The sequence below is a fragment of the Molossus molossus genome, unplaced genomic scaffold (assembly GCF_014108415.1).
Source record: "Molossus molossus isolate mMolMol1 unplaced genomic scaffold, mMolMol1.p scaffold_m16_p_21, whole genome shotgun sequence".
In the NCBI taxonomy this organism is placed as follows: Eukaryota; Metazoa; Chordata; class Mammalia; order Chiroptera; family Molossidae; genus Molossus; species Molossus molossus.
Genome location: NW_023425357.1, coordinates 646,897 through 659,447, shown reverse-complemented (window position 1 = coordinate 659,447; position 12,551 = coordinate 646,897). Strand labels below are relative to the sequence as shown.

At 48.7% G+C, this 12,551-nt stretch overlaps 1 protein-coding gene across 1 annotated transcript; it reads left to right on the top strand.

Annotated features, from left to right (window-relative positions):
* The first annotated feature begins 6,330 nt into the window (after positions 1–6,330).
* Positions 6,331–7,997, top strand: LOC118638780 (zinc finger protein 239-like). The gene is given in 4 exon segments (XM_036274905.1): positions 6,331–6,715; positions 7,188–7,305; positions 7,307–7,735; positions 7,737–7,997. Coding segments are annotated over 4 exon segments (1,119 nt in total). The 3' UTR covers positions 7,924–7,997.
* The last annotated feature ends 4,554 nt before the right edge of the window (positions 7,998–12,551 follow it).

Here is a 12,551-nt window from a genome sequence, read left to right as displayed (position 1 = left end):
TCATGACACCACGAATCCAGAGAAAATGTGGATTGGGACCAATGAGGGTCTGGGCCACCTCCACTTACCTGTGTAGGTTCCCAAAGCACTTCTGCAGCCATGGAAACCTGTGGGAAGAGTCAGATCTTAGTGGGATGGAAGGGTTCCAGAGGCTCACGCCTTCCATGTACCTCTCTCCGGGGGAACCGGAACCAGGTGGCCTGGGGCAAATGTCAAACCTCTGCGCTGCCTCTCACCAGTCGTGTGTCCTTGGAAAAAGCCTAAACCTCCCTCTGCCTCAGTGTCCTCATCACCCCTACAGTCTGTTCTTGTACTGAGCAGACTTCGGGGGATTTTCCAAACTGTGTTATATTGAGATGGTGTCTCTTTCCCTCAACCTTCTCCACGACGCCCAGGGCCCTGGGAAGGAAGGTACAACTCCTCGGGCTGCCGTTGCAGGTGCGACTCTACCCAAACTTTGTTTCCTGCAGAAGGAAGAAGACCCCCAGGTTCCTGGATCATCTCGGCTCAGCTGCCCCTTCCACGTGTTGACGCGGCGGCCCCTCAGCCGGTCCCCCTCTCCCAACCCCATCACCCTGCGTGTCACCCACGAGCGCCTCAGGGTCCGCACGACGGGCTGCAGGGCATGACGGGCGCCCACACCCGGGCTGCAGGGCTCGGGGCGGGGGACGGGGAGGCGGGAGGCCCGGGGGACGCGCTCTCACCTCGGCCGGGCGCCTCAGGGCCGAGGGGAGTGACACCGAGCTACCCGGGCGGGGACCCCGGCACAGACGTCCCAAGGCCGGACTCGCAGGCAGCGATGCCTCGACCCTAAACCAGCCCCTGTGCAGCGGGCACAGAGCCTCGTCTAACGCTTTGTCTCTCCGTCACCTCGGCCCGGACCTGTCGGCGCCCAAGCCGGAGCTTTCAGCCTGGGGCACCAACAGAACAGGCGCTAAAATGACCGCCACAAACGGGCCGGAAGTCCCGCCCCAACGCGATTCGCCGGCATGGAAACTCCCTCTTTCTGGTGTTTCATTCGATTGACGCCGCTGCCGCTCAACGCCAGGCTTTCTGGGAAATGTAGTTCGCACAGCTGCTCAGCGCTGGACGCCCCGCGCCAGACTCTCCCATCGAAAGGGTCCAGGAGCGCGTTGAGTGCTCTGGGAAACGACCTCACATAGTTGTAGGACCCGAGAGCGGCCTCGCTCCTCCAAAGGGCAGCAGGACGATTTCTGGGGAGCTGTGACTGGCTACCACCCCTGAAATGTTCAGACGTTATTTCAGACTCAATGACAGCCACTGGTAGCTGGAAGCAAATAAACATTGTCTTATTCCTCTTTAAGCTGTGTGTGCCGCGTGACGTGTTAACGTCATCGCGGATAATAGATTAACCAGTATCCCTGATGGGTACACATTTTTCTCAAGGTAATAGGTAACTTGACTTAAGGAATAAATTATATATTTTTCTTTTTTATTGATTTTATTGGGGTGACGTTGGCTAATAAAAGTATATAGGTCACAGGTGTACAATTCTACAATACATCTGTAAATTGCATTATGTATTCACCACCCCAAGTCAAGTCTCCTCCCATCACCATTTATCCCCGCTTTACTATCCCCCTCTGCTACTTCCCCTCAACTCCCTTTCTCTCTAGTAATCTGTCTGGACCGCTGAGCCAAACCGGCCAGGGCTTGTTAGTTTATTTTGCCCAGGTTCAGGGGCGCAGGTGTGGCTGAATGAGGCTAGAGTGGTCGCCCACGTGGGTCTGAAGCTCTGGGAGCGGCTGCAATGACATCTTCAGCCTCTGGGGGCACCTGAGCGTCCCTGGCGGTTGCTGTTTCCACCCGGAATCACCCGCGGAAGGACGAGCAGGTGCCTCACAGCGCAAGAGAGAAACGCGGGGCCGAGGGGGGTGGGTCTCAGGGCTGTGCGACCTGAGGATCGGTAGGTAATTCGCCCCCGTCAGGACACGTGGGCGGCGGGACCACGTTACCCATCAGACGCTGCGCGGGGCTCAGGGCTCAGGAGAGCGGCACTTCTGTGCGTCTCCATCGGCGGCACTTGGGGCGTCCAACTGCTTTGGTCCTTTTGTTTGTTTTTCGGTGTTTTTTTTGTTTGTTGGTTGGTTTTTTATCCTCACCCGAGGACATTTTTCCATTTTTTGTTCAGGTAGAGTGGGAGGGAATGAGAGGAAGAGAGAGAGAGAGAAACATCGATGTGAACCCTTTCACATCGAGTGGCTGCCACCCGCACGACCAACCAGGGCTGGGGACAAACTGCAGCCAAGGTACATGCCCTTAGCGGGAACCGAAACCGGGTCTCTCTGGACCGCAGGCCGATGCTCTAACCGCTGAGCCAAACCGGCCAGGGCTCGGTGTTTTGTTTTGATGTCGCCTAGCGAGCCCTGGGTCGGAAACTGGAGAACGAGACCGAGGAGCCCGCGCCAGGCGGGGGACAGGGACCGCGGTGCCCTCTCTTTTATTTGCAAAATGGACTTTCTCGCCCAGGGTGTGGCTCAGTGGTTGAGTATCAACCCAGTCAACCCATGTACCAAGAGGATGCTGGTTCATTCCTGGTCAGGACACGTGCCCAGGTTGTGGGCCTCATTCCTAGTGAGGGACATGCAGGAGGTGGCCAATCGATGTTCTCTATCATTTCTCTATCATCGCTGTTTCTATTTCACTCCCTTCCTCTCTCTCTCTCAAATCAATAAAGAAAATATTACATAAATAAATTGAATTGACTTTCTCAGATTAGAATGCAGTACAGTCGTCCCTCGCAACTTCGTGCTTTGACTTTCGGGGCTTCACTCTATCGCGGTTTTTTCAAATATATTCGTTTAAAAGATCGAGACAGTGAAAATGATACAGCGGTTGTCTGAGTCAATTACACACTCCTGTATTACAATTACAATTACTGTACGTATGGACTGTAGGCCTATGTATTCGAGCACTCCAGGAATCCTTCAACACCAGGTGCAACAGCTAGAGTCTGGAACGGATTAACTGGGATAAACGAGGGACTGCGTGTAGAAATTTGGGGGATCTGAGTTAGGTGTTATCCTGAGATCACTCTGCACCAGGGCAAGGCCAAGAGGGAAGAGCTCAGCTTAGCTCTTATGACTGCACCATGATCACCTGTATCTCACAGTTTTCCTCTTCCCACAGGTTCCCAAGGTAGCAGAAGAGATTATGGCTCTACACAGAAAAGTGGAAAGTATCCCAGGACCTCACTGGCTCTCATTCCTGCCCCCACAGTCTCAGCACACAGATATAGGCACTTAGGAGGTAGTGGTATCCTATAATTCTTTGTCCTTAGATCTAGGGTCCTGAATCAGAGTCAGAAGTTAAAGGGTGTTCTCATTTCTGCAGGCAGTGAGATGATTAAAAGTGTCCTGAGCATAGGGAGTGTCATATCCAAGTGGTTGGAGATGAGAATGAGTCAGGAGTATTAATGAAACTGCAGGTCTCAATTATATTTATCTGTACGGGTAATAGGGGCAGGAGTGAGTAACCCAATAGTTCTTTGAGAGGGTGGGCCTGTATTGAGGGTGATAAAAGCCGTGGAATATTTGTTTTTTGTTTGTTTTTGTGGTACGTGCCCCTAGCGGGAACCAAACCTGGGACTCTCTGGTCCGCAGGCCGACGCTCAACCACTAAGCCAAACTGGCCAGGGCTGTTTTGTTTTGTTTTAAGCTGTGAAGTATTTGGAGCAGAAGATAGAAGTGATCCTACTCGGGCCTACACAGGCTTCCTTTGCCTAGGGAGTGGGGAAGAGATGGTAGGATGAGGGCAGGGGCAACTGCAACTGTCCAGGTGTTTGTTTATAATGGCTGGACCACAGCCCTATTCAAGGTAGAATAGGTTAGTTCCTCCATCTGTGGTGTTTGTAGGGTCTACTAGATTATCTGTTTTGGAATGTGAGAGGAAGAAAAGAATCAGGAATGATCTCTTTTGGTCTTAGCATCGAGCATATGAAAAAATGCTCTCAACTGAGAATGGAAAGCAGTGGTAGGATTAATTTTCTGAGGTAATATCAGGAGTTAGTTTTGGGCCATGTTGAGTCAGGGATGTTTCAGATCCCCTTGGAGGAGGGGACAAATGGGCAGCGAGAAATGCAAATCTGCAGTTCAGGGGAAGGGTTCAGATTGGAGACCCCCATAAGCTTGTGGGCCACATGTCGACCAGTTCACATCTCGGAAGAGTACTCTTCAGGTCTTGTTGGGCCAAGAGTGATGTGAAAATGGGGAGGGAGAATGACAAATGTGTCTAGTGTCCTTGTAGGCAGGGTTTAAGGCAGAAAGGAAAGCCCACATTTGGATGCACCTGGAAGAGATGATCTGGAGGACCCTAAGGAAATTGGTTGCCAGGAGAGGGATGGGACCTTGTTGGCCAAGCTCACAACTTAGGTGTCTTCTGTCTTTCTATATGCCCCTCTGCTTGTTGCTGAGGGCTGAAAACACAGTGATCCAGGCACATGAGAGGCTGTTGCAGTGACATGAGAGCCTGCCTGGTATTTCCTCTGATTGGGGGGCTGGGGACTAGTGGGCAGATGTGGAAGAAGGAAGATGCTGTGTCTAGAGAGAGAAACTGCTCATGAACTTACCTGTCCCTATCATGACAGGACCATGTGACCTTTGAAAATGTTACCGTGTACTTCTCCCAGGAAGAGTGGGGACTCCTTGATGATGTCCAGAGGTGCCTATAACAGCATGTGATGCTGGAGACCTTTTTACTTATAGCCTCACTGGGTAAAGTTCCTCATTCCCACAGAGCAACCTAGGCTGGGCTCTGCCCTTTCATTTCCCAGAGGTCCCTCAGTTCTTCCCAAAGCCAAAACATGGGCACTGCTTCCTTCCCCAGTTTGCTGGTATAGGTCTGGGCTTTATGCAGCCCCCAAACCTGCTTCCCTGAAATCTTGACTGAAGGTTTGTGGTTCAGTAGTCTTGTGACCTACCCAACAGGTGCCACTTGGCTTCCCCACTCTCTGTGAGGGTGATCATCCAGATCCATGGCATTTCTGTGCCCTAGGTTCTGTCCCCTTCCTATAGCTGACATATCCTGAGGTTTGTCTATCTCAGGAGTTGCATTTGCTGATTGATCACTGCTTTTGGATCATTGCACTATTCTTTCAAGACCCTCTTTGTGGGTTCTTTTTGTAATAGTTTTCCTTCCTGTGCTATCATAGATTGCGTCACTCTGGGTTAGTACTGCCCATTCATCTGCCCTGTCCATTCCTTAGGGCTTGATCTTCCAGGCCTCACATAGTTACAGGCATACCTTGGAGATGTTGCATTTTGGTTTTGACCACTACAATGAAGCAAATATTTCAGTCAAGTGAGTCATGAATTTTCAGGTTTCCCAGTGCATATAAAAGTTATGTTTGCATAATTTATACAGTCCATTAAGTGCAACAGCATTCTGTCCTCAAAAAAACAATGTACCTACTTTAATTGAAAAATAGTTTACTGCTAAAAAATGTTAACCACCATCTGAGCCTTCAGTGAGTTATAATCTTTTTGTTTGTGGAGGGTGTTACCTTCAATTTGTTAAAAAAAACAAAAACACAATATCCGCCCTGGCCGGTTTGGCTCAGCTGTTAGAGCGTCAGCTTGCAGACCAGAGAGCCCCAGGTTCAGTTCCCGCTAAGGGCACGTACCTCGGTTGCAATCTGTCCCCGGCCCCGGTTGGGGTCATGTGGATGGCAACCACTCAATGTGTCTCTCTCACATCGATGTTTCTCTCTCGCGCTTCCTCCCTCTCTCCTTCCCATTCTATCTGAAGATGAATGCAAAAAAAAAAATGTCCTCGGGTGAGGATAAAAACAAAACCCCCCCACAATATCTGTGAAGTGCAAGGAATGAGTTGGTGAATCTACCTGTCCTTGCAAGGCACCCCATCCTTGTAGTCTCCTGTGAGACCTCCCTCATTCTTTAGAGGATCATCACTACACATCAACCACTTTCTCAATCTAATCTTAGCTCCTGCATCCTAGAACAAATCCCACACACTCATTATGGGCTGTGGTAGACACAGATTTTCAGTAATGCTGGCTCCTACTCCCAAAATCTTCATGTACTTCACCAGTATCTGGCTGCTCATAGGTTGTTGCCACGGAGTGGAGGCCAGTGGGGCACCTTCTAAGCAGAGTGTTTCTGTGGAAAGAGCATTACAGGTCAGGATTCCAAAGCTAGGTCTGAGAGTGTGTGTTTCTCTGAGATGTGTGTTCTAGTCTTGAAAGACATTTTGTACCTGACTGACAACCAAGGAATGCATCCTCTGCAGACACTGCACATGTGTGCAGCTTGTGGGAAACAATTCCGGTTCAGTACAAGCCAGCACCAGAACATGGACAGTGGAGAAAAGTCTTTCAGAAGATATGAAGGCAGGGCCACGTTTGTGAAGAGCTGCACAGTCCATGTGTCTCAGAAGCTTTCCACATGCCAGGACATTGAGGGTGATGTCTTGGCCAGCTCAGACCGTCTCCATCACCAGGCTGAGGGATATTCACACAGGAGAACTGAGTACAAGGATGACTTGCAAAATGGGCAAAGGAATAAGCGCAGCAAATACGGGGAAGCCTTCAGCTTGAAATACAAATTTGTTCAGTACCAAGGGGTCCACACTGGAAAACAGCTTTATGAGTCCAATGAACACAGGAAAACCTTCAGACAAAAGGCTCACCTCATTAAACACAAGAGAGTTCACACTGGAGAAAAGCTCTATGAGAATGGTAGATGTGGGAAATGCTTTGACCAAATGTCCAATTTAAATCAACACCAGAGACTTCACACTGAAGGAAGGCCTTTTGAGTGTGGTGAATGTGGGAAGTCCTTTGCCCAATATTCTAAGTTCCTTAGACATAAGAGAGGTCACAGTGGCAAAAGGCATTATGAGTGCAGTGAATATGGGAAATATTTTATGTTATTTATTTATTTTATCCTCACCCGAGGACATTTTCCCATCTTTTGTTCAGATGGAGTGGGAAGGAGAGAGAGGGAGAGAGAGAGAGAGAGAGAGAGAGAGAGAGAGAGAGAGAGAGAGAAACATTGACGTGAAATGGACACATTGAGTGACTGCCACCCGCATAACCAACCAGGGCTGGGGACAAACTGCAAACCGAGGTATGCGCCCTTAGTGGGAACTGAACCCAGGTCTCTCTGGACCTCAGGCTGACGCTCTAACCACTGAGCAAAACCGGCCAGGGCAATGTGGGAAATATTTTAGCCAAAATTTTATCCTTATCCAACACCAGAGAATTCACACGGGAGAAAAGCATTATGAGTGCCATCATTGTGGGAAAGCCTTCAGCAATCACACCAGCAAGCACTAACCAGAGACTTCACACTGGAGAAAGGCCTTACGAGTGCATTGAGTGTGGGAAAGCCTTCAGCCAAAGGGCTCACCTCAGTAAACACCAGAGAGTTCACACTGGAGAAAAACCACATGAGTGCAGCGAATGTGGGAAGTTCTTTAGTCAGATGTTTAATTTAAGTCAACACCAGTGAGTCCACACTGGAGAAAAGCCATATGAATGTGGTGATTGTGGGAAGTCCTTTGTTCAACGCTCTGGATTCTTTAGACATAAGAGAGTTCACATTGGTGAAAGGCCTTATGAGTGTAGTGAATGTGGGAAATCTTTTAGCCAAAACTCTGTACTCATCCAACACCAGAGAGTTCACACTGGAGAAAAGCCATATGGGTGCAATGAATGTGGGAGATTCTTTAGTCAAATGTCTACCTTGAATCAACACGAGAATTCACACTGGAGAAAAACCATATGAGTGCAATGAATGTGGGAAATTCTTTAGTCAAATGTCTACCTTGAATCAACACCAGAGAGTTCACACTGGAGAAAAACCGTATGAGTGCAGCAAATGTGGGAAATTCTTTAGTCAAATGTCCTCCTTGAATCAGCACCAGAGAGTTCACATTGGATGAAGGCCTTATGAATGTGGGAAATTCTTTGGTCAATGTAGCCACCTTATTCAGTACCAAAAACATCACACCAAAGAAAGGCCTCATGAGTGCAGTACATAAGGTGAGAATACTGTCAGTGAATGGTCTGCTCTGTTACAGCATAAGAAATTTCACAACCCAAATGGGTGTTATGAACGCAGCAAGTAAATTCACCCTGAGGACCTGCCATTAGGAGTGCAGGGAAAGGCAATATCTATTATTTCAACATAATGAGACATCTGAGGGTAGCCTTTGCATCAGAGCCATGAGACAGAGATTGAACCTCTTATGTGTGTGAGGGGCTATTGTGAGGCTGTTCTCTGTGAGTGCCACATTCAGGTGAACCATATGGCAAGAATGTTTAGTTTTTTAAGAAACTACCTAACTCTTCCATTTTACATTCCCACCAGCAATGAGTGAATGTTCCTGGTGTGTCAAATCTTCACTAGCATTTGGTGGCGTATCCTGTTCTCTATCCACCATCCCACTTTCTGCTATAGCCACAGTATGCACCCATGGTTCCTCAGGCTGAACTCTGGATGTGTCAGTCAGAATTCTTACAGACCCTACCATGGGCATTGGGCTAGATTTTTTTCAAGGTTGTCACATCTCTTGCTCGTTATGCTTTGGTGTCAGAATCCACCACCTAACATGGCCACATCAAGCCAAACTGCCCCTGGCTCCATGACTCTAGGTTCTATGCATTTGCAACCCCACATCTTGCATGTTTTGACTCAGAGTCACTGTTTTATACCCTTAAGTAAAAGCTTATCTACAGCCACACATTTTCTGGATCCTAAGGATAGCTCCAGAGGAATCTGGGAGGAAAAATTCCTGTTGCACAAAAGCCAGATTCCTCACAGAACCGATTCAGCCCTTGCTGCAAGTTCAGTGACATATGCCTCACTGTGTGAGAGATTTGAATGACTGAAAAGTGAAATCCTACCCATAAAGATGGTGGTATTAGGAGGTGGGGCCTTTGGAAGGAGCTTAAGTCATGAGTTGAGCCCTCATGAATGGGGTGAGTGCCCTACAAAAGAGGCTCCAGAGAGATCCCTAACCTCTCCACCATGTGAGGACACAAGAAGGAATCTGTGCCCCTGAAGAGGGCCTCCTTCTGCCCCCATCCCTGTAAAAAAAATATTAACACACTTATTGTTTATGTAAGACTAGATTTCATTTGTAATGACATAAATTTTATAATTGCATACATTTAAATTTATGGCTCAGCTAAGTTATTATTTCCATGAATTATTGTAGCTGCTAAGTGTCTGGACACAAAGCATCTTTTCATTCCATCACCTCTGCCCTTTCTCTTTCCTCTTGACACAGCTGCCCCGTTCCAGCCCTTCAAAGGAACTTTTCTCTTTTCGGCATATGCTTTCCAACACTCTTCACTTAGTAAATCACTGCAGAATATTTATTTCAAATACAAAAATATATATTCTCAATTGTACAACACCATGGAATTTTTTTTAAAGTCTGCATCCAGAGACACGGAGGACCGGCCCCTGCCCACGAAGGTGCCCATGTGGTACCGGTCATTGGACACATCTTTCTCACCAGTATTTGAGTTCCATTCTGGAGATGTGAAGGGCACAGGCCCTGCCAAAGCAGGAAAAATGTGGAGGACCCAGCTGGCCTTCCAAGTCCCTCTGGCACCACATCCTCAGGATGACCAGATGGCCCCAAGAGCTCCAGGATATTTGATGAAATCTTGGGGGGAATGGCTGGATGGACCACTGTCCCAAGAGACCCTCTTGTCCTATGAACTGCCCTGTATGCAGGTGCAGCAAATTGTTCCCCCTGAAATAGGTGTTTTCTACTGCGGGGTAGGCAAAGACATGCTCTCTGATTGAAGTTGGCTTGCTTTATGAGTAGAATTCCAGGTTTAACCATAACCCACCACCCACCTCTGCTGGGGTTGCCCACTTAGGCCTGCACACCAACTCCTATGATCTTGCTAGTGTCTCCAGACTTACGGGTGGCAGGGTTCTCAACCTTATACTCACTGCCACAGGGCCCCAACTTCCAGGTTGTTTTGTGTGTTGGGCCACACTTGCCTGAGAAAGCCCTTCCAGTTGCTGTGCTCTCAGGACTTGCTTCCCATAATGATCCAAGGAACTCTCATACTGTCTTAGGTTGGGCCTAATCTGTGCATGTTCATTGTGAACAGGATGCTCTCTGCTCGCTGTACCTGTGGCCAGGTGCCTCTACACAAAAGGCAAGAAAGGAGTTGTGAGGTTGACCAAGACAAGTTTGGGTGGCCAGGGTTTTGCTTTCCACGCCCATGATCCTATTCAGTCCTGTTCATGTTTACACCAAGTTGTCAGGCGTCAGCCGGTGGCCACTTTTATATCGTTTCCCTGAGCTCTGGGAAATGGGATTTAGCTGCAGTGACTGAGGCAGAATTCCAGAAGGCTGCCTGACACTATCAGAATCAGCCTGGTCATGCCTGGGTGTCGGTGCTGCATCCATTTGCAGGATATATAGTACCTACAGGCAGATGTGGGGACTGACCATCACCATCTTTCCTGGCCTGGGCATGGGACCATCGGGACAGGTTTACATAGCACACCTATGCACCTCAGCCTGTGGGAGCTGACAGGGGCTCAGCGGGAAATGTGAGAGTGTGTGGGAACCAGCCTGGGTCGGGTGGTCCCTTGTGAGATACCAGAGTTGTCTCAGCAGAATTTTTAAACACATCCACATCAGCAGACAGACCTGGATCCAGCCCATTCAAGCAAAAGTGGAAGGGAGCACTTGTCCTGCCTAGCTCCTGCATGGCGGTCAACAGAGCTCTGAGCAGTGATTGGGTAGTGTTTGAAACTGGTGGATTTGGATCGGCTGCAGCTCCAGGAGGTCTCCATGACCTGTGAAGTGACCCAGTTAACAAAGTAAATTTTTCCACCCCAAATTGGGATTTTCCTGTCACCAGACAAGTGATAACTCCAGCAATTGTGGTCAAAGAGGTTGGTTGTTTGGGTGCATGTGTCTCCAGGCTTGAACACAACACCTGGCTCTTTCTTTACTGCGTCTGTGTGTGAATCTCGAGACCTGGTGCCACTACAGAGCTCAAACACCTGAGTGGCTAGGTCCTCACCTAATCGGTTCATGCTTCAGACATGTAGTGGGGTCATGGTGACCCCATCCTGCAGACTCAGGCATGTCAGTGATGCATCCTTTTCCTGGGTTGTTGGCTGCCCTTGCCAGACACAGCCTTTCTGGTTGCTGTCCCCTGGGCTCCTCCTTGGGGCTTTGTAATACTGATCCACATGGTGCTTGTGCTCTGCCAGGCCAAAGTCTGTGGACGTTCCTAAATTTCTGGTGAGCATGGGAGCTCTTTTCACTTTTCCTGAACCACATCGCTGTGCCTCCCTGCCCAGGGATGCTGTTTAGATGGCAGGGGTTTGGATTTGGATAATCTTGCTCTCCCGTGCTTGGCCTCATGGTGCGGGTGGCCAGGTACTCATCCTTAGCTATGTCTCCCCAGGGTGGGGAGGCCATCTCACCAGGTCCTCTGTGTTGCCCATGGAGGCTCCAAGTAACTCCTCAAGTGAGGACGGACAGGAGTGTTGCTCCCATGCCAATGACCCCCATCCCCATGATCTACTACTGCAGCAGAGACCAATGGTTCATGCTTTGAGTGTCCATTGTGCCTGTATGCCAGATAAAGTGTGGTGGTGGGGCCATAATTCTAGTGCTAATGACAATGGATGCTGAACCCATCTCACCACCAGTGAGGGAAGAAATGCTTGCACTTCTCAGATAAAAACCCAACCATGGCCCTGGCCAGTTTGGCTCAGTGGTTGGAGCATCCGCCTGCGGACCACAGAGTCTCAGGTTTGGTTCCCGCTAGGGGCACATACCAAAAAAAAAAAAACCCAACCATGGCCCAGCCAGTGTGGCTCAGTGGTTGAACATCAACACATGCACTAAGAGGCTGCAAGTTTGATTCCCGGTCAGGGCACGTCCCCAGGTTGTGGGCCCAATCCCTGGTGGAGGGCATGCAGAAGGCGGCCAATCGATGTTCTCTCTCATCGATGTTCCTCTCTCCCTCTCTTTAAAATCAATAAAGAAAATTATTTTAAAAAGAAATAAAACCCAACCATGTCAGCCTTCCTCTACTCTGGGGGCTTTGGAAACTATTCCAGAGCCTGATTTCAGCCCCTCCTGGCAGAAACCCACCTGGAAATCTGCTCCATCATAGTGACCACAGGTTGATAGGGAATGCAACTTACCTACTCTGTATCAGAGAGGAAGTGGTGATGAAAATAATACAGAACTTTTGTGACCCTGTCATTGGAATGAGCCCAATTTAAAAGGTCCCTTAAGAACCAAGACAGCAAGTCTGGTTGTCACCAAATGCAGAAACTCCAGTTCAATGTCATTTACTGAGGATGTGAATTTTAAATTTTAGTGAACAGTGCACGATCTATGGGACAGTGTTATTTCTATACTCTTCGTAATTGCCATGTTTGTCATCTACAAAATCATAGTTAACTATCAGAAAATATTAACTGGGCCGCTTTACAATTCCAACAATCCCTTTGCTCTAATGGGCTTCTGTTGTCTTAATATGTATATAATGCTGACATTAAAACTAAAAG